Below are 22,215 nucleotides of genomic sequence, written 5' to 3' on the forward strand. Positions count from 1 at the left end.
ATCAAATGCCCCTTTTTCATGCTAGGTTCCCACCCACCCAGGATATCATATCATATTATATTTAGTTCTCATGTCTCCTTAAGCTCCTTTTTGCTATGACAGTTTCTCAGATGTTCCGGATCAGGGATCTTGTAGACTGTCTTTTGTATTGGGAATTCCCCGATGTTTTTCTCATGACCGGGCAGAGATTATGGGTTTCTAGGAGAAAGGCCACAGAGGTAGACTGCCATTGTTAATAGCAAGAGCATATACTATCAACATTATCACTGCTGATAATTGACCTCGATTAGCTGGCAAGGTCGTTTTTTTTCAGACTTCTTCCATGTAAAGTTACTCTTTGTGACTTTTTTCCCTACATATCAATTTAAGTGGGCTAAGGGATGTCCAAATAGCCAATAACATGGTATTTCTGGTGTGTCTGTGAGGGTGTTTCTGGAAGATACCAGCATTTGAATCAAGAGGCCAAGGAAAGAAGATCTACCCTCACCAGTGTGGGTGAGCATTATCTAATGCACCGAGAACCCAAATAGAAAAAAAGGTGGAGGAAAGGCAAATTCTCTCTTCTTGAACCAGCAGCCCTCTACCCCTTACGCCCCTGTAATCCCAGTTCTCAGGCCTGTGGCCTCAGAGTTACACCATTGACTTCCTTGATTCTTAGGCCTCCAGCTTACCTTTCCTGGCTATCCAGCTTGCCAAGAGCTGAATATATGTGTATTATCCCCTGTTGGTTACGCTTTCTCTGGAGAAACTTGACAATGCACTCCCCACCCCCAGCCCCGGCCCTGCTCATACTGCACTGTTTAAGACAAAGTCACTGTGTGTGGCTCACAGTTAAGAAGGAACGCAGAGAGGTAGCTGGGTGGCTCCATCGGTTAAGTGTCTGCCTTTGGCTCAGGTCATGATCCAGGGTGCTGGGACCGAGCCTGCTCAGCAAGGAGTCTGCTTCTCCCTTTCCCTCTGCCGTTCTCCCTACTTGTACTCACTTGCCGTCTCTCTCTCACTTGCTCGCTCTCTCATACTCTCTCTCTCAAGTAAATAAAATCTTTAAAAAAAAAAAATAAAGAAGGAATGTGGACTTGTGCCCCACCTCCTTGAGGATGAAGGGTCTACATAAATTATTTGGAATTCTTCTATATGGGAGATTTGTCTGTTCTCCATTTATTTATTTAATCATTTATTTATGTCAGTAGGGACTCATGGGTATTTATTTTATACTTTGGATCATAATCCAATATGATTTTATTTTGTTCTTTAAAATGTTCCTTCCTTGGCCACGGTGAGCTCTTTTAGTTGGCTTGGTGTCCTTTTAACGTAGCTCCATAAATGCGTGCTTTGTTTTGTTCCTTATACTTTCTTACTTTTGGGCACTCCAAGATGCTCTGGCTTATCTTGGGTACTCCCTACCATAGTCCTAAAATTAGCCATTCCTCCCCTGGTTTCTTTTATTGGAAACAGAATTAGAAACCAAAATCTGGGCTCTAGATATGCCTATTACTGCTGGGGTTAGACTTAGTAAGCCAATACAGTATGGTTTACTTAATAAACAAGTTTCTAATGTAAATCACAATATGCTGAAATATTCTCATCTAAGCTATGATTATAAATCAAAGACATGTATTCTCAAGGTGGTGACAGCGTGTCCGTTTATGTACCCGATAAAGAGTTTTTTAGAGCTTTTTAAGTGTGTGCAGAAACTGTACATGTCTAAGAGAAAAGAAACATCTTTCAGATGAGAGAAGAAGATAAAAACGCCAGTTTGGACTCTAGGATGCCTTGCAATACAGAGAATTTCCAAAACTAAAATAAAAATAACAGCAAAAGCTGTGACCATCACCCCATCTTACTACTAATTTTTGAATACCTCCACTATTGGTGAGCAGATGACATTTGGTTCTTACAGGTGACCTAACATTCAATGACCATAAATGCCCTTGGCAATAAAAGTGCTGTCTTGTGACTCTAATCTAATCGACTTGCTAAGCACAGGAAATAGCTGGCACCTTCCTACGGCATTGATTAATGAGGAAAGACTTGGTTTCACAGTTAATGTGAATTATTATAACCTCTGGGAACCTATTACTTTTATAAGAAACAGCTCTTGGTGATGTTTTCATATACTGACGTCTGCATTTATAACACAAGAACCACATCTCTATATGACTTCACTTCACATTGAGAAAATGCAGCTTGGGGTTAATTTTTGGAAATATGTATCACGTGCTAAATGCAACTCCCTTATTCTCCTCTTCCCTTTTAGTTTTCCATTGCTTTTATTGGTGTGAAAGGGATGAGGGAAATCAAGGTAACCTGAACCAACTATCCCATTCGTACATACATTTAATTCAATTCTTAAAGCAGCATTAAGAGCTAAGTATTCTTCTGTTTGAAGGCCGAAAAAAACATAGATTTGGAGAGGTTAAGCAACTTTTAACACAATTATAAGCAGTGATTTATAAAGTTATTATATAGAATTTATGCCTGGATAAGTTTGACCCCAGAGCTCATCTTTTCCCAGCAGGAGTCCTCAAAACTGGCAGCATATATAAGAATAATTTAAGATGATTTTAAAAAGTAATGATGCCCGAGGCCCACACAGAGAGATCCTGATTTAGTACTTCTGGGGAAGAATCTAGGCATCAGCAAGTTTTAAAAGTTCCCCTAGTGATACTAATGAGCAATTGAGTCTGAACCAGAGCAGTACACCATTCTGTTTTCAGCCTCATAATTACCTAACATTTATGCTGTGGCCTTACAGTTTGCAAAGTGTTTTTTTTTTTTTTTAATACACAGTTTGTTTACTCCTTAAACCAATCCAGTTAGAAATTAGTATGCCAATTTTTCTGGAATGGGAAACAGGGACTCAAGGAGTTTAAAAATCTTAATACAACCGAGTCCATAGCTGAAACCCACGAAAATTTGAAGAGGACCACCCTACTGTTTTTAATCCTTATTTAGAACCTCCTAATCTTGGTCCCTTTTGGATCCCTCCATCTCTTTCCTGCCTCCTTTGGTCGAATCTCTAGCCCATGACTTCAAGAGCTACTTAGATGCCATTTGGAGCTACCAGCCACGTTGGGATGAGGAGGAGGGGTGGCTGTGACGGCTGACTCATTACTAAAGCCACATAGGTTAGTAGTAAAAACAGAGTTGAGGGTGCATGTTGGACACCTTAAGGTTGTGAATTTATTTCTCTGGAGCTCAGGTTCAACAATAAAATGGGGAAAATAATAGGACCACCTCGCCGTTTTACCATGAAAATAATATAATGTGTAGAAAAGAGGTTTGTATATTGAAGGCACTATACTTAAAGCAAGTCGTTACTATTTCACTTGTAATGGTTAGTTTTGAAGTGTTGTGTTAGTTTCCCACAACCTGGGGCTTAAAACTATAGAAAATTATTCTCTTCCAGTTCAGGAGCCTAGAAGTCTGAAATTAAGGTGTCAATGGGGCCAGCCCTCCTCTGAAGGTTTTAGGAGAGAATCCTCTTCCAGCTTCTAGTGGCTGCGGGCATTCCTTGGTGTTCTTTGGTTTGTGGCCACATCACTCCAGTCTCTGCCTTTCCCTCACCTTCTCTCCTCTGTGTCTGTCTCTGTGGCTACCCCTCTACCTTCTTTTTTAAGAATATTTGTCATTGGATTTAGGACCCATCCAGATAATTCAGCATGATCTTCTCATCTCAAAATCCTCGACTGCATGACATCTGCCAAGAACCCTTTTCCAAATCAGGTCACATTCATAGGTTTCAGGAATTAGGACCTGAACATGTCTTTTTGGGAGCCACCATTCAAAGCACTATAGACACTACAAGTATTTCTCTTAAACTAAATAGGCTTTTTTTTTTTTTTTACTCTCTGATTCATTAACTGCTGATTGCCAAAAAATTGAAATTCCCAATCTTTTATGTGGTAAATAAGATCTCCATTCCGTAAGTCACTCCTGCTCATCCTCCAAACAACTGCACAGAACTTGCGGCCATTTTCTGAATATCTCCCACACTTTCCTACCCCTGCCTTTACGTAGGCCATTCCTGTTGCTTCCCTTCCCTCTCTTTCTGGACCTTATCACTATTGTCTTCTCCTGTGAAGAATCTACTGATTATAAAACAAAAACAAACAAAAACAAAAAACAAACCCTCCTCCTTTTTTTCTTGACAAATTTGCTGGATTTCTTAGCTTCCCAGCTTTGCTTTTAGCATTTACCACAGGTTGGACTTTCCCTCTAGAGCTGAGCACCTGCCTGCTTTCCCAGTAGATTGAACTCGTTGTTGTTATGTCTTTGGGATACAGAGGGTGACTCATTGTCCTTCGTGCTGCTCACTACATGCGGCTCCTGACCAGGGACAAGCAGATTCTCACCAAGGTGCTGAACCACAGGGCACACCGGATAACACTTTTCTCAGGTTCCTCAGTCTATGACCATGTGGGGCCCTGGAATAAGGCCCTGGAGTCTTATCTCCCTTTCAGCGGTGCAGATCATGTCACTACATTCGTCTTCTCTTTATTTGGTTTGTTATTATTACCATTATTATTCTTTAGTAAAATAGATGTATGTGTCCCTTTTCCTGCTTTTCTCGTTTGGTAGTTTACTTTGTGTTGATTAAATTTTGTAGTATGTTCTAAGGTTTCTTCTATCAAAGTATCTTTCTTTGATGGAGTTTTAGCTTTCTTGTCATTGATAAATGATATTTCTTACAGCATCTTATTTCAGTAAACGCTTCGCATGAGGGAGGGGAAGGCAGACGCTGTGAGTCTGCATTCTACGCAGATCTCAGCTCTGCTCTTTGACTTAGGTTTTATCTTTTTGAAGTTCAATATATTTGTTTTTCTATTTATTTTTTCTCATCCTTTTTATGGCTAAATCCCTTTTCAGTCTTAGATTCAAAATCCAAAATTAGGTTTGGGAAAAAGTAAACAGATGATTGAATGTTGTCCCATTTCCTGACTACTACCAATGCTGCATGTGGTGTGTACACACACGGCTTCATGATCTGTTTAAAGATTTTCCTTTTGAAGTGAGCACTTCTCAGATACTCCTAACTTGAATAGGAGTAAGACTCACATATTTCTTGGACTGTAAATCCTGTGGAGGTAGAAACCATCTGTTGCCCGCTAGTCACGTTGCCAGCACAGTATCTGGTACACAATAGATAGTCAAACAACGTTCCATAAATCAATGAATGCAAATATCTGTCTTGGGAACTGGCAAAATTTCAATAGACCACGGATACCTCTGATTTCTCTTTCCTACTAAACAGCTGTTCAATTTTGTGGTTTTCTACTTGAAATAATCTGTCTTTTACTACCAGAACATCTAGAATGAAAGTCTTGGTCAAAACCAGTGCCTTTCACAATCCCTGTTCTGCATGACATCCCTCCATAGGATAGCAATGCTGGTGACTACTCATTGTCCTATGACTCCTCCAATCCTACTTTGGGAATTTAAACTCCACTTAGGTCTATGCGGTTTTGAATAACAAGATAGAAAGCTACCACACTCCAAAGCTATCATCTCCAAAAATCAACATCTGCCAGTGTTTCAAGTTTCAATTCTAGCACTTAAACTCCAAGCTCAAGGTGAGATCTCTGGGGATTGCCAAGGAAACTTTTAGGCCCTTTTCCCTCAGTTTTATCTGTAAATCCTTCCCCAGAATCTTGGGCATCAGTCTCATCCCATATGTCAATGTTTCTCCCAAGAAAAGTTGGTTTGAACTTCACTAGACTATAATTCCTGGTATATATCGTTAACTGCATCGAAGCTACTTCTATGTTTTCTCCCACTGGCCCAACATATGTTTTGCAACAAATAGGTATCAAAACACTCAAGTCCAGAACATCACCATTTTGTCACTTGGGTTTAGAGAGGCTTATCCAAGATAAATTGATTCATGTATTATAGTCACCTCCCAGGATAGGCTCGCCACCCCTCATGGAGTGCACAAAATTCCTTATGGCAGTGGTCCCCTACAGGCTGTGCTGTGTCTCTCACTTTTGCTCTCTTGTCTTGAAATTGATATAGGCTGGAAGGCAATTCCCATTTTTTAAAAAAGATTTTATTTATTCGTGAGAGACACAAAGAGAGAAAGAGAGGCAGAGATACAGGCAGCCGGAGAAGCAGCTCCCTGCAAGGAGCCTGATGTGGGACTCGATCCCAGGATCCCAGGATCACACCCTGAGCTGCAGGCAGAGGCTAAACCACTGAGCCACCCGGGCATCCTGGCGATTCTCATGTTAATGTGTGCACCAAACTGCATGCAGAACACTTTGTGTCTCACCTCAGACAGGACAACAAATAGGATCTTAAAAGAAATGCTTAATGCAATGTGTTCGGAATCTCTTTCCTCCCTCAGTCTACATTTATGTACAATTACAATATAAATTATAAGCCAGGGATCCCTGGGTGCGCAGTGGTTTAGCGCCTGCCTTTGGCCCAGGGCACGATCCTGGAGACCCAGAATCGAATCCCACATCGGGCTCCCGGTGCATGGAGCCTGCTTCTCCTTCTGCCTATGTCTCTTACTCTCTCTCTCTCTCTCTCTCTCTCTGTGTGACTATCATAAATAATAAATAAAAATTAAAAAAATAAAATTGTAAGCCAAAAGTATATAAAAGCAAACTGAAGGAGTCTCTTGTGATTCAATCTACACTTTGCATTGCTCAGAGCTGTGGACACTCAGTCATTGGCTCCTGCACAGTGTAAGAGGCTGACACTCAGGATGCAGATACAAAGCAGCTCACTTCAACATCAGCCATGTTATATATATAGCAGAGAACATCTCCTTCTCCCCTCAACTCTAGCAGCCTGCTTGCCACAGAGAAGGAAATAGCTACTGTGCATGATAGGAGCTTGGGGTTTGGCAGTGATCCAGCAGAGAAGTAGGGACAGAGGTCTGCAAAGTAAGAAATAAAATTAAAGTTAATCTGCAACAGGCTCTGTATCTAAAGAAACATGCTGAAGAAAATTAGGAATAAAATTGGCAGCTTTGGGTTATTTTTGCAACCCAAGGGTGCACCCCCATGGGAAAGACTGTTGCCCACAGAGATGTGGGTGAGGTGTCCTCCAAAGTCCTAACTGTTCAAAGGTCACCTTGGATATACTCAAAATTCCTATCATTACAGTCGTGGCATCTAGAAAGTCTATTGAAATGTGAAATGTTGAGGAGACCAACATCAAATCACTGAAAGACATACAGTTACATCCCCAAAACAATTGGTATGAATTTTGTGTCATTTCTCTCCTAGGTTTTACTATTTTTTTTTCCCCTCTGGTCTTTCCTTCTTCTCCTTCTTTTTTTTTTTTTTTTTTTTAGATCTTATTTGCTTAATTGAAAGAGAAAATGAGAAAGAGAGCACAGGCAGGGGAAGAACCAGCTGAGCAGGGAGCCTGACGAGGGGCTTGATCCTAGGATCCTGGGATCATGACCTGAGCCTAAGGTGGACACCTAACCCACTGAGCCACCCAGGTGTCCTTTCTCTGGTCCTTTCATCTGCATCCCTTAGTTCAGGTCCTTAAGCTTTTGTTTCATGGAGGTTATTGCAATAACCCTGCAAATTCCTGTTTGGAGCCGCTGTGCCCTGCAACTTACTGTTCCACTACAGCCAGTATAAACCCAGGTCTGGCACTGTTAATTCTTTACCTAAGTCTTGAGACGTTTCCCATTGCCTGCAGGATAAAATCCAGGCAGAAGCATAAAAGCCCTTTATAATCTGGTCTGTGCTTATCTCTTCCCGCTCAGCAGTCACTCGGAATCTCTTGCAGTAGTTCCAAAACACAGCCGTGCCCTGGGCCCCTGTGTCTTCTCCCATGTGATTATCCTATAGTCTGGAGGAGAACTTCTTCCCTCTAAGACGGATCCCGATTCAACCTTTGAGACTGGGCCTCGCCCTTTCCTCAGGAGGCCTTCTCATAGTCTGGGGGGGGGGGAGTTATATGCGCTGCAGATTCCCACAGCAGCTGGTTTTCTTCTTCATCACAACTGATCAATCACATCACCTCCCAACCGACGTAGAGTCGTCCGTATCCCCTACTAACCAGCCAACAGCGGGCAGGCAAGGACTGTCTCCTCAGGATCTGGTGGGACGGGCTGGGTACAGGACAGGCAAGGCATTGAGCCAGCATTTCATGAACAATCCACATGACCCCACCGGGCCATATTCATCCCGGGGCATTGTCACACATATTAGGTCTTTTAACCTTTCCAACACAAATCCTCCCTCTCCTCTTACATAGGAATGGCCCGATTCTTGGTGCATCACGTTCACCAGAACAGGTGAACATCATTGTATCAGACAATTCAAGGAGAGAGAGGATGCTGAGGTGTGAAGCGGGTGATGGAAGGGGAGACATTCGGAGATGCAAAGAAAGGGAGATCATAAGACTTTACAACTCTGATGTTATAGCAGATTAGTTCTTTCCTTTTTTTGGAACCCCGAAGGGAAACAGGAATCTGGGATGGTACTGGCGTGTAGCGTTACCTCAATAACACGTTCGCTTTTCTCTGTGGTTTCATACGTTAGCTCATCAATCCTTAAAAACGTCCCAGGAGATAAGTACTATTATTATCCTCATTCAGCAGATGAGGACCCTGAGGTGCAGGAATATAATTTGTCCAAGGCGTACGGCTAATTCGTGGCACGGTGATGACTGCACACGGAGGCAGCCTGAAACAAGACGCTAGGCTCATAACCACTCTAGTGCGATCTTTCTACGTGGCACAGTTAGAATGCGGAGGTGAAAATAGTTTTAAAAGCTACAGCAGCTGGGATCCCTGGGTGGCTCGGCGGTTTGGCACCTGCCTTTGGTGATCCTGGGTCCCGGGATCGAGTCCCGCATCAGGCTCTCAGCATGGGGCCTGCTTCTCCCTCCTCCTGTGTCTCTGCCTCTCTCTCTCTCTCTCTCTCTCTCTCTCTCTCTATGTCTATGTCTATCATCAATAAATAAATCTTAAAAAAAAAAAAAAAAAAAAGCTCCAGCAGCTGCGCAGATTCTGATAGCAGACTGGTGGTCAGGAAGGCTTTCCCGAGGAGGTGAGGGCTAGTCAAGGGGGCAGGAAGCATACGGGTACTCTGGGGAGATGGAATGGTGTCTGTAAAGATGAGGAGGATGGGGAGAAGAGTCTACTCGTTCTGGAGCAGTGCTTCTGGCTCGATGGCAACCGAAAGGGAGAAGAGAGAAACAAGGGGATGAGGTTAGGCAGCAGTCGGGGTCGCCTGAGTCTTCACTCAGCAGTGTCGGCCAAGGTTGCCCAGCAGGGATGTGAGGGTCGTCTGCTTTGGTAACTGAGTAGCCCTCACATGAGCAAATCTGGCCACAAGCCTCAACTGGGCACCTCCAGAGGCAGCAAAGGGCAGCGATGCCTAGGACACGCTACATACACACGTGTCAGGGTATCTCCCCACTGTCCTCTTTTTGTATCAATGAGGAAATGGAGGTTCAAATAGATTTGCTTGATATAACCAAGACTGTCTATCTTCTTAGCAACGGGGTTAGGACTCGGGGCTCAGAGATATGGTATTTCCTTTGAAGACCAGATGATCTTTCACGGAGGGAATATCAAACGCAGACACACACTGATATCCAAAATAGCTCAGCATTTCAATAAATGCAAAACAAACAAACAAACAGAAGTTGTGCAATGGAAAATCTAAGTGTTGAGAGGCTGGCTGAGCGAAGACGGAGACCAGGAAGTCTGGAAGTTCCCTCTTGACATTTCCACCCTGAAGACTCCCACAACCCCAGAGTGAGAGGTCAGAATTCTGACAAAGAAATGACAAAAAGGAAAAGTGACCAAATAATAGATAGGCCACGATCTTTACCTGTTCTTTTTTTTATTTTCTCAAGACTACTTGATAGTTGACAGCTCACCCTCCATGTGTACGGGGCCTTCTGGGTGAGTCTGTTGCTGGGCGTGAATAGCAAGGCCCACCACCCACGGTTAACCAGGTGCTTAGTGTCCTAAAGGTTTGAGCAAGCTGGTCCTTATCCCTAAATAAGACGCGTCTTCCAGGACTCAAGCGGTCGCTTATGATCAATCATTGCCCTTGAACAGCAGTTACTCCTCATTTCCCGCAACTATGAAATCGTCCATGAAAAATCCAAGCTATTGGCTGACTGAGTCAGTATCACTTTGAAACCAGGCTGGGAGAGGCAAAGCTGAAATCTGGATCCCAGATGCTGCAAAGATGCTTCAGGATGGCCCGGCCAGTCCCTGCGGTGGGATTTCACAAAAACAAGTCTGCTCCACAGGACAGCTCGCAGCACACTTGGGAAGAAAACGCAGGGGCCGGGGAAGGAGCCGGGTCGCACAGTGTCGGGTACAGGACGGTGACATCCGTTGGCACCGCGTTCTCCTCACGGCCTGTTTTGCTTGTATTCATCGTCCTACAAGAGAGGGAGAGTGTCAGAGCTCTGGCTGCATTCACAGAGGGTCCCCCTGCCCTGCCGCGCCCGAGCGCTCGCACGAGGCCAAGGAAGGGGCCAGGGAGACTTTCCGCAGGCCCCGATGGCCTGTGACCAAGTGCCCGCAGAGCAGAGCCCTGCCGCCTGCGCTCTCAGGCCATTTGGCAGAAGGCTGCGCTTGCTTTTTCGGGAAAAGACTCCCCTTTGTAGTGAGATGACAACATTCCTACAAGTTTTGGTGTTAAAATGTCTTCTATTTGAAAAGATGAAGATAATAGACTGCAGGGTTTTGTTTTGTTTTTGTTTTTTTTTATTTTTTTTTTTTATTTTTTTTTTTTTAATTTTTATTTATTTATGATAGTCACAGAGAGAGAGAGAGGCGCAGAGACACAGGCAGAGGGAAAAGCAGGCTCCATGCACTGGGAGCCTGATGTGGGATTCGATCCCGGGTCTCCAGGATCGCGCCCTGGGCCAAAGGCAGGCGCCAAACCGCTGCGCCACCCAGGGATCCCTTGTTTTTGTTTTTTTTTAATTCTTTAATTAAACTACAAGTTTGTCATGGTCGGGGGTTGAATTTCATCCCCTAAAAGATGTTGAGGTTTTAATTCCCGGGACCTGTGAATGTGTCCTTACTTAGAAACAGGGTCTTTGCAGAGGATCAAGTTAAGATGAAGGCATCAGGGTGGGCCCTAATCCAGTATGACTGTGTCCTTATGAAAAGGGGAAATTGGGACTCAGAGACAGAGGCATACAAAGGAAAGGTGAAGTAAAGATCCTGGGAGGATGCCAGCTACAAGCCAGGGAATGTCAAAGGCCCGCAAACCACCGGAAGGGGGGGGGGGGCATGGAACAGATTTCCCTGCACAGGCCTCAGAAGGAACCAAATATGGGCACGTCTTGGTCTCTGTTTCTAGCCTCCAAAACCTCAAGACAATAGATTTCTGTTACCTAAGCCTCCTAGTTTGTGGTGATTTGTTATGGTGGCCCTACAGGAATCAGTGTAGCCATCCTAGGTCAACTATCTGTTTTTATTTTTATTTTGTTTTGCTTTTTGAGATTTTACTAGTTCTTGAACTCTCCAAGCCTGGCTTACCTTAAAATCCCATCCAATATTGAGATTTTATGGTATCTCACACCGTGGAGCCTTTCTCCTAAGGTTTCTGATTAGTCATTCTGATTAGTCAAGCCTGCCTACGGGATTGGGGACTTCCAGATTCTCCTCAAGATAGCAGAGTACAAATAGGAGCAACACTTAGCTGTTTCCGGGCCAAACCTGAGAAAAAAATCTCAACACATGGCTTGAAACATTAAACATGGAGGCCTGATGGATTTCTTTCCCTGTGGTTTGAATAGGGGTAAAACTCGGGGTGCTCTTGGTATAAAATATAAGGATTAAATACTCGTCTGTCCATGGATCTGATGAAGGTTCATGTTTCTCAGAAGGTTGGAGGTAGGAACCCCAAATCCATGGCATCTTGTATTTGGTTCCTCAAACAGTCCTCTTCTCTCATGGGTTTTGCAAACTCTTTCCCCTCCTAGGCAAGCTACACAGAGAAGATCAGGGACAATGGGGTGTGTTTTAGCAAATCATGCTTAAGTGCATGGATAACTGCCACATGTCCATTGCTCAGATGGGTTTGAAAAACATCTAACTGGGAATTCATCCACTCATTTATTCACCCACACATTTATTCAATGAATAGTTAAAAAAAAAAAAAGAGGAGACCAATCCCTGCCGTGTATCAGATCGCCACAATATTGCACTCCACATCTGAACCTAATGATGTACCATACGTTGGCTAATTGAATTTAAGTTTTAAAAAAACGAAAAGAAATATCCTTTTCTTCCAGGGATTGGAAACTTCCTTTATAATGTCTGCCCATAAACATTATAGAACTAACATCGAAAAAAAAAAAAAAAGATTGTCACAAAATGGGTGGCGCAGCGGTTTGGCGCCTGCCTTTGGCCCAGGGCGCAATCCTGGAGACCCGGGATCAAATCCCACATCGGGCTCCCGGTGCATGGAGCCTGCTTCTCCCTCTGCCTGTGTCTCTGCCTCTCTCTCTATCTCTCTGTGACTATCATAAATAAATAAAAATTAAAAAAAAAATTGACTCCATAACTATAATAGCTACTATGTGTTAAAAAAAATCTCCACCTTCATTTTTTAAAAGATTTTATTTATTTATTTGAGAGAGAGAGAGAGACAGTGTGAGCGGGATGGAGGGGCAGGGAGGGGGAGCAGCAGGCTCCTCACTGAGCGGGGAGCCCAGCACGGGGCTCTATCCCAGGACCCCAAGATCATGACCTGAGCCAAGGGCAAGTGCTTATCTGGCTGAGCCACTCAGGTGCCCCTGCCTTCATTTTATAGATGAGCTCAAATAATTGAACTTGTGTCCTTGGCCCCATGCAGCAGCCTGACCTTGGTTCTGTAGGACGCCCACGTCTCCACTGTATCAGGCCACCTGCCCTGGCAGCCCACCGGGCTGGGGTAAGCGTCATTGCACCCTGGATGGTTAGCCTTGCTATTCACGCCCAGCGACAGGCTGGCCTAGTACAATCAACTGTACACCTGGAGGGTGAACTGTCAACTACCAAATAGTTTTGAGAAAATAACAAAAGGATAGGTAAAGATGATGGCTTGTGTATTATTTGGTCATTTCCTCTATTTGTCATCTCTTTGTCAGAATTCTGACCTCTCAGGACGCCTGGCTGGCTCAGCAGTGGAGCGGCTGCCTTTGGCTCAGGGCGTGACCCCGGGGTCCCAGGATCGACTCCCGCATCAGGATCCCCACAGGGAGCCTGCTTCTCCCTCTGCCTGTGTCTCTGCCTCTCTCTGTGTGTCTCTCATGAATAAATAAATAAAATCTTTGAAAAAAAAAAAAGAAAGAATCCTGACCTCTCACTATGGGGTTGTGGGAACCTCAGAGTTGAAATGTCAAGAGAGAACTTTTGGGGGGGAGAAAAAGAAGGGAATGCTAAGAAAGTCATGTTGTAGGTAAAAAGATTAGACTTGGTGTCAGACCTACAGTTTGACCCTTGCCTGGGCCACTTTACAGTCACATCATCTGGGGCCCAATATTTACGCTCCTCGAGTCTCATTCTCATCATCAATAAAGTAGAATTAATAACATCTCTTCGGTAAGACTGTCAGGGGGATCAGCCTATCTCTGGTGGGGATAAGGGTGGCTCCCAAGGAAGGGGTTTCAAGAAGCAAAGAGGACCTTGAAGGTTCTTTTGCCTAAAGGTGAGCCTTGATCCAAACGCCACAGGAATTTGAAAATTCGTGGAATTTTTAAAATTAACGTTCTTCTGTGAGTTAAACAAATTACGTAACCCATTTTTTGAAGGACATGATGACTGTGCCTTTGACAAGAGCAGAAAATAACTAAACACGCTCCTTATCAGACAAACTGAAGGCTACGGAAATGCGCCGAGGTGTTCAAGGTCGCCTAGGACGTGGGGAATTCGACGCAGTTAACTCTCTGGCCGACTTGCAGGCTCAAAATGCCACTTGGTACTTAACAGAGTCAAACTGATGATTATCAGAAAACTACATAAGAAATTCAATTTATCAGGCCCTTCTAAAGGTTACTTTCCATTCCGACTAGAAGCAAAATGTGCTTCTTGGCCTTTGTGATTCCATTTCGGAGTAAGACCAACGATACACGTAAATTCTGCTACCACGTGGGCATCTTTACCTTGAGAAGATAATCATTGGGTCAAAGAAAATGTTGGGCGGAATGTGGAGAATATAATTAAAATATCAGGGAAAGCACCAACAAAGGAACTTTGCCCGTGGCTCGTGTTCCCAGCAGGGAACACACTGGGTCGGGAACATTCGGAGAATCTCATCTTGGCAGGAGTTTTCAAAGGAATCTTTCCTGACTTGTGAGAACAGCTTGTGTAATAAACTTCTATCCATTCATGGACAAGTCCTGACTATTCAGGGAAGAGCCCTGGGTCACGTAGAAGGCATCTGCCCCCCACCCCCCCTCGACAGGGACACGGGGACTCAGGGGCTGGGCCTCCATGACAAGGGTGGGTCCTGTGTGCTCCGGACACTCCCAGGGGGAGGCACCTGTCGGGGCAGGGAGTCCCGGTGCATCAGGAAGTCATAAGGTCCCCCGAAAAGATGCGGCCTAGCAGAGCGTCCAGGGCCTCCTGTAGCTCCGGGGCCTGCTGGGGAGCCCCGACACCTGCTGCTGTGTGGCCCACCTCAGGCCGGCCTGTGCACAGGCCAGCGGGTGGGGGCTCGGGGCTCGGTGAGCCACAGGAGGAGGTGAGCCTGCAGGTCCCTTGGCCTCCAGGCTTCCTCCTCCCCCCAGAGCTCCCCGTTTTGCTGCCTGACCTCTGGGGAGGTGACACCAGGTCATGTCGTGAGCGGTTCCACAATGCTTATTCAGAGGACCATATACAGAGGCGTCTGGCCTACATGGAGTCTAGGCCGCAGACCCATTCTGGATTTGCCTTTCCAATTTGGGTGGCATCCCCTGGGCAGTGCCCCCACGTGCAAGGGCGACCTCGGGCGTCTCTTTCTGAGCCTCCGAGCATAGGGCTCTCACTTACTCAGTTCTCCAAATTGTAGGAACTTGTGCTAAGCCCCGTTGGGCCCTTAGGGTATCAGGGCCGGTGACCTCACCCTGGCATAACTGAGCATCATCCCTTCCTTTGGCTGCCCGGGGCCAGGGGGCCGAGCAGCCTGTGCGGCACCCACCCCATGACCCCGCGACCCGGCAACCCTGTGCATCCTTCTGGGTTCCCGTATCTGAACGCTGGAGCAGGGATCCCTGGGTGGCGCAGTGGTTTGGCGCCTGCCTTTGGCCCAGGGCACGATCCTGGAGACTCGGGATCGAATCCCACATCGGGCTCCCGGTGCATGGAGCCTGCTTCTCCCTCTGCCTGTGTCTCTGCCTCTCTCTCTCTCTCGCTGTGTGACTATCATAAATAAATAAATAAAAATAAAAAATAAAAAATAAAAAAAAATAAAAAAAAAAATGAACGCTGGAGCATTTTGGGTTTTTAGTTTTTTGTTTGTTTTTTGTTTTTTGTTTTTTTGCTGGTTTGTTTCTTTCTCAAGATCTGCTGCTGTAGGTTAGGGAGGAGAGCCCTCTCCCAAGGGCAGCCGGCAGCGGGGGTCAGGAGGGTCAAGCCCACAGAGATGGTTCTGGCTGCTTTATCCGCCTCTAACTGTAAGTCGGGGTGACATCTGCCTTTGTGGGTGACTGTATTCATAGCAAAAGGGGATCACGGGAAATGTAGTCTCAGATCAAACAAATCACTTTTGGATGATCGTGTCTCCGGTCTTGGTTACACAATCATGAGCAATGGACAGAAGGCCGGCTGCTGGCGGCTCCAGGCCTCGGATCCAAAGACACCAAGGAGTGGGGGGCCCCCAAAGGGGACCAGCTGGCTGTGCGTCCCTTCCAGGGTGGGGAGGCCCCCCATGGGGACCGGCTGGCCATGCACCCTCTGGGGTGGGGGGGCCCAGGGAGGGGACCAGCTGGCCATGTGCCCCCTCTGGGTGGGAAGGCGCAGGTGAGGGGACCGGCTGGCCGTGGGCCCCCTCTGGGGTGGGGAGGCCCCTGACGGGGAGACCGGCTGGCCACAGGCCCTCTGCACCTCTGCAATGCACCCCGGCGTCCTAAGCAGCAAGTCCATCGCCGCTGAGCCTCCTTGTCGTGGACACCAGCACAGGTGGACGACCCCCACGCTGATAACCCACAGAACCGGGGGAGGCCCGCAAAGGCCCAAGACTGACCTGACTCTTCTGAAAAGGGGGGATTTTTGCAGCCAGCTGTCAGGCTTTCCAGATGCCCAGCCTTCACGTCTGACAGCATCACAAGGGTCTGAGGCCTGCCGAGGCCTCTGCCCCACACACCCCTGAACACAACCGAGAGCCTCCTTTGCTTGGACAGAGGGACTGACTTCAAAGGTGGTTCGTTGACTTCTTACCCCACCTCGTAGCTTGTGTGTTGTACGACTTTGTCTCACGCTTTCTTCATGTGACGTGGATGAGGCCAAGTTAAGTGCCTAATGGAAGTGAGTTTGGAATCCCCAAGAAGCAGTTTTCTGATTATGTTAAACCTGCTTTATGACTGAATGAACACACACATGTGCACACACGTCAGTCCACGAGCACACAGTTGAGATAAGGCCTCAGTCTGGTTCTGGGTAACTCTTGGCACTTCCTGCCTCTTACGTTCAATCTACCACTTACTGGCTTCCTGATTTTAAGGATACAACTTACCCTCTACAAGCTTCAGGGTTCTTATTGGTAAACCAATGATAAGAACATACCATAGAATATTTATTTTTAAGTTTCTGAGGACCCTCAATGCTGTTTTCCACAGTGGTTGCACCAGCTTGCGTTCCCAGCAACAGCGCACGAGGGCTCCCCTTTCTCCCCATCCCTGCCAACAATTGTTGCTTCTTGTGTTTTTGATTTGACCCATTCTGACAGGTGTGAGGTGATAGGTCACTGTGGTTTTGATTTACATTTCCCGGATGATTGGTGATGTTGGGCATCTTGACATGTGTCTGTTGGCCAACGCCAACGGTGTGTCTTCTTTGGAAAAAAAGTGGTCCTCTGCCCATTTTTCAATAGATTGCTTCTTGTTTTGGTGTTGAGTTGTTTATAGATTTGGGGTATTAACCCCTTACCAGATATGTCATTTGCAAGTATCTTCTCCCATTCAGTAGGTTGTCTTTTTGTTTTGTTGGTGGCTTCCCTTGCTGTACAGAAGCTTTTTATTTTGGTGTAGTGCCAATAGTTTATTTTTGCTTTTGTTTCCCTTGCCTCAGGAGATATATCTAGAAAAATGTTGCTATGCCTGTCAGAGAAATTGTGGCCTGTGTTCTCTTCTAGGATTTTAATGGTTTCAAGTCTCATGTTTAGGTCTTTAGTCCATTTTGAGTTTATTTTTGTGGATGTATTAAAAGTGGTCCAGCTTCATTCTTTTTACATACAGCTGTTGTTTTCCCAACACTACTTGTTGAAAAGACTGTCTTTCCCTCATTGTATATTCTTGTCTCCTTTGTCAAAGATTAACTTACCATATATATGTGAGTTATATCTGGGGTCTGTATCCTGTCCCATTGATCTATGTGTCTATTTTTGTGCCAATACCAAACTGTTTTGATTAATAGTTTGTAGTATATCTCGAAATCTGGGACTTTCTCAGGATTGCTTTGGCTAGTTGGGATCTTCTGTAGTTCCACATAAATTTTTGTATTGTCTGTTCTAGTTTGTGAAAAATGCTATTGGTATTTTGATAGGGATTACACTGAATTCCCAGATCGTTTTGGGTAATATGGACATTTTGATAATACTAATTCTTCTAATCCATCAACATGGAATATCTTCTCATTTGTTTGTGTCATCTTCAATTTCTTTCATTAGTGTTTTATAGCTTGCAGAGTACAGGTCTTTCACCTCTCCGGTTAAGTTTATCCCCGTGTAGTTTATTCTTTTCAGTGCATTTGTACATGGTGTCGTTTTATAAATTTCTCATTCTGTGACTTTGTTGTTCCTGTACAGAAATGTTACTGATTTCTGGGTATCAATTTTGTATCCTGCCACTTTACTGAATTCATTTATTACTTCTAGTAGTTTTTGGTGGAGTTGTTAAGATTTTTCTATGTTTAGTATCATGTCATCTACAAATAGCGACAGCTTAATTTCTTCTTTACCAATATTTCTTTGCCTCTTCTTTCGTTTTCTTGTCTGATTGCTGTGGCTAAGACTTCTAGTACTATGTTGAATAAAAGTTAAATATCAGTTATTATTACCATTGTTGTGATTGTCTATTGAATGCGGAGTTCAAGGTCTATCTTTCCTTCAACTTTGTGTCCCCCAAAGTCCTTGTCCTTGGTCTATACATAATAGTTCATCAAGGGATAGTTGTTGAACTGAGCTGCACTACAATGGTAGAACATAGGAGCACCAAATGAAGCTTCTGAAAGAGGTGAAGGATTCACACGTGCTTAATGTGCAACTTACAGTAATCACCCAGTAAAGGTCAAGAGCAACATTTAGGGATGAAGGACAGGAGAAGAGGTACTAAGTATGGTACTAAGTAAAACGGAAGGTTAAGTCCTAACAGTAAAGAAAGCAAACTAACCCAAGAGAAGGAGAAGAAACTAACTCCTAAAAAGGAGTCTTCAGAGATACATGGGGCTTTCAAGAGGGAGTTAGTGATCTGACATTTTTCCTTTCTTAGTTCAAGGTTTTACTAAGATATCACATCAGGAATCATCTGACATCACTGTGAGAAGAAAACTAGAGGGCATAAATTTGATAAAAATAATTACATACTAACCTAGAATAGGAACCTGATCTGAACAACTAATTTGATATATTATTCAGCTTGTATCATGATTCTTATTTTATTTTTTTAGTAATTAATTTCTTTCTGAATACAAGCTATGTTAATCTTTATATGTAAATTTAAAAATTAAAATAATCATCTTTGTGTCTTTAAACTAAATTTGTCCAACAGAGAAATAAAGTAAAACGATTATATTTATCATTAACAGAACATAAATAAAATATAAACCAACAAGATGGAGAAGCACGACTGTAAGTAGAAATTCCCTTGATAAAAAAAAAAAAAAAGAAATTCCCTTGATGCACTGGATTTAGATTTCTTCTTTAATCTGCATGCTGCAAAGGGTTGATTTGGCACAGGTTTAGATACAGTAGGTCAGCAGCATATAAATCTAAGTGAAGGTGGTATCAAAAAGGGGAAAAAACTCCTTCAAACTCCTGATAAATTCAGGAACTCTCAAGCATTTTATTTTCCTAACAAACCTCCCACACCCTTGCAGTGTCCTAGAGCTCACTCTATCTCAGATGGCTGCAAATTATATGCATGGTGTTTACAGCATAAAGATGCCAGGCGGGGAGGAGTGGGATCTCTAAGGAAGAAGGACATTTTTCTCATTTGCACAGATGTATGAGAAAAAAAAACAGCACTGCTATATCCCATGTCTTTCCATCAGAATGAAAAATTACACAAATCAAGGCCTACTTTCTTACTATAGAAGAGTGCATGGCACTTTCTCAGCATCTTCAAGGATTTTTAAAAGCCTGGGAAGCTGACTGGAAAATGAAGGTCAACATACATTTTGCCAGGCCTGAGCTTCCCCGCCCACCTCTGTGGTTCTTTCTAGGCATTTATTATTGATTCTTCACATGGTGGCTTTTTAGAAGCTTTGAATCTGCCTGAGAGCATAAAAGGCTATCTCCCCGCTGCCCTTCATGCCTCTCAGGCACCTCCTGCAGCACAACCATGCTGCTGCTTTTCCTGCTCAGCCAGGGGGCTGGTTGGAGCTGTTTTCTACTCAACCTGGAGAAAGGCCAGAGTGCTGCCTGCCAGCATACATGGTACAGTTCTGCTGATTTTCAAAGAGTCAACACCCACAGCTTTGCATGCTTCGATTACCACCAAAATGAAAGAGACAGTGTTGTTGCCTCATTGCTTTCCAGCCAGGATTAAACCCATATGAAGCTGCCTTTTCCCACCCTTATTTTGAGTTACTCAGTGGAAGAAAGAAAATATTTTCCTGCTCTTGTTTACACGCTGGTCTATAGTTTGTATTTGAACATGAGCTTCGGCATATTATGAAACCAGCACAACCACCCAGCTAGAAAATGATAGCTGACATAAATCAAGCAGCTCACATGTAAAACAGATTTGTAAAATCTGTTTTATATTCTCTAATGCACCAGAGAGGTTAACAAAAATTTAGAAATTTAAAAACAGAGAGAAATTATTCAGGGACTTCATTGGAAAATAAGTATCAAGAGCAATAAACAAAATCTATTATATTAAGAATCTAGAATTGAACTGAAAAGAAGCCAACTTCAATTATTTCCCTGCCCATATAAGAAATAACAGGAGGTATGGGTTCAGAAACCTGACTCTCCTCTCCCCTTGACTCCCCCACCATACATACATACATGCAACAATAATAATAAAGTAAAAATAAAAGGATGCTCCTCGACAGGTACTAGGAACAACATACACACATTTGTATTAAAAAAGAAGTATAACAATTATGATTACCAACATGCAACATGCAGAATGATCACCAAAAGAGATTGGAGATGGGAGCCAACCGTAACATAAAGCTTCAGCATTGAAAAGTCTATACCAAGTCAGGTGTGAAAAATACCAGGAAGGAATCTATTTACTAAATTCTCCATTTGGTCCCTTTCAGATTGCAGTGCTCTGTAGAATGGAAATGAAAAAAACATCTGAAGTACACGTATATACACCAGAGTGTGGATCAATGCCCTTTCCCCGGTTCAGATGGTCTCAAGCTGTCACCATTAGCATTTCAAGGGGCTCTGCATGCCGAGCTGCAAGCCTTCTCCCCATGCCCACAGGGGAAACTGTAAGCTTCTTGTCGAAGACTTGCAGATCCTTCATGATCTGTCCCAAACCATCTTCCCGTTCCACCTTCAGGACCCTCATTCTCACATCCTCTATGCTCCAGATTTCCCCAGAGTCAACTTACTATTTCTCTTCTTCCTTAGTCATAACCAGTGTTTAAAAACTTGGAATCTGGGGGCACCTGGGTGGCTCAGCAGTTGAGCATCTGCCTTCAGCTTAGGGTGTGACCCCGGGGTCCCTGGATCGAGTCCCACGTCGGGCTCCCTGCCAGGTGCCTGCTTCTCCCTCTGCCTGGGTCTCTGCCTCTCTCTGTGTGTCTTTCATGAATAAATAAGTAAAACCCTAAAAGAAAAAAGAAAACAACTTAGGAGTCTGGAATTAGACAAGACTGGATCCAAAGGCCAGCCCTGCCGTTCACCCAGAGTGTCACGGTTGACAAGACATTTCATTCACTAATGAGCCCACAAATTCAGCAATGGTTCCTGAGCTTCTAGTGCCAGGCTTAGACTGCACACTGGGGATAGAGTAAAGAACAGTGTAAGGCTCTAGGCCTTTATTCTCGTTGAGGAAGCCCGAAAATATCTGGTAAAGTCAGGATGACCAATAGAGCAGGGTTAGGAAGCGGAGTGATGTGGGAGTGGAGGAGAGTGGGTTATGTTTCCTGCACGCTGGTCAGGAGGGCGTTTCTGAGTAGATGACGTTGGATCAGAGACCTGAGTGGATGAGGGAGCGAGGTGTGCCGACGTCTGGGGGACTGTTCCAGGCGGGAGGCCAGCAAGGAGCCCTCGTGGTGCGTTTGAGGAGCAGCGAAGAGCGAAGAGCGGGGGAGGTGGCTGTAGGGTGATGGATTCGGAGCCAGTGTTAGGAGATGATGTCGCAGGACTTGAGGATCTTGTAGGGCCTTGAAAAGGATGTAGGATCTTGAAGCTGGGCTAAGGACCTTAGGTTTTAAAGCAAGTAAGATGGGAAGCTGTCGGAAAGCTTGCTCAGAGCACTAACGTTACCTTATGGGGGTTTTAAAAGGTCACAAAGAGACCAGGTGATGGCAGCAGCAGAGAGAGCAGCTTCCGCCAGAATCTGAGGGAGGTGAGAGTAGCTTTGGTCAGGGCAGTGGTGGAGAAGACAAGACGTGATGGAATGATTTTAGGGTCCTTTACAGGAATTGCTCCCCACTGCCATTATATCCCTGATCGGTGAGGATTACATGAGGTTCAGGAGGGTAAAGTGCTTGGGGACAGTCCTTGGCACATAGGAAACAGATAACAAAAGACAAGTGTTACTCAGGCTACCAGGCTCAGCGAAGATGTCACCTCTTGAAATGGTCCCTCACCACTGGCTTCCACCCATGCTCATGGGCAGCCCAATCCCTCCCTCCACTTGGTTGCTTTACATCGTATACATCACGGACACGGCGTTTCT

At 44.6% G+C, this 22,215-nt stretch overlaps 1 protein-coding gene across 3 annotated transcripts in view; it reads left to right on the forward strand.

The window, feature by feature from the left end:
- The window catches only part of PTGER3 (prostaglandin E receptor 3), a 185,258-nt gene that overhangs the window by 131,212 nt on the left and 31,831 nt on the right, over nt 1-22,215 (forward strand). Inside the window, exon 3 of one of the 3 annotated variants that reach the window (XM_072754875.1) lies at nt 13,084-13,276. The exons of 1 other annotated variant lie outside the window; for it this stretch is intronic. In XM_072754875.1, the coding sequence (XP_072610976.1) occupies nt 13,084-13,257 (174 nt within the window). In that variant the 3' untranslated portion in view covers nt 13,258-13,276. Of the gene's footprint in view, nt 1-13,083; nt 13,277-22,215 lie in introns of those variants that run through there. One more of the 3 variants, XM_026018091.2, reaches the window with a different exon arrangement.

The sequence above is a fragment of the Vulpes vulpes genome, chromosome 3 (genome assembly GCF_048418805.1).
Source record: "Vulpes vulpes isolate BD-2025 chromosome 3, VulVul3, whole genome shotgun sequence".
Classification (NCBI taxonomy): domain Eukaryota; kingdom Metazoa; phylum Chordata; class Mammalia; order Carnivora; family Canidae; genus Vulpes; species Vulpes vulpes.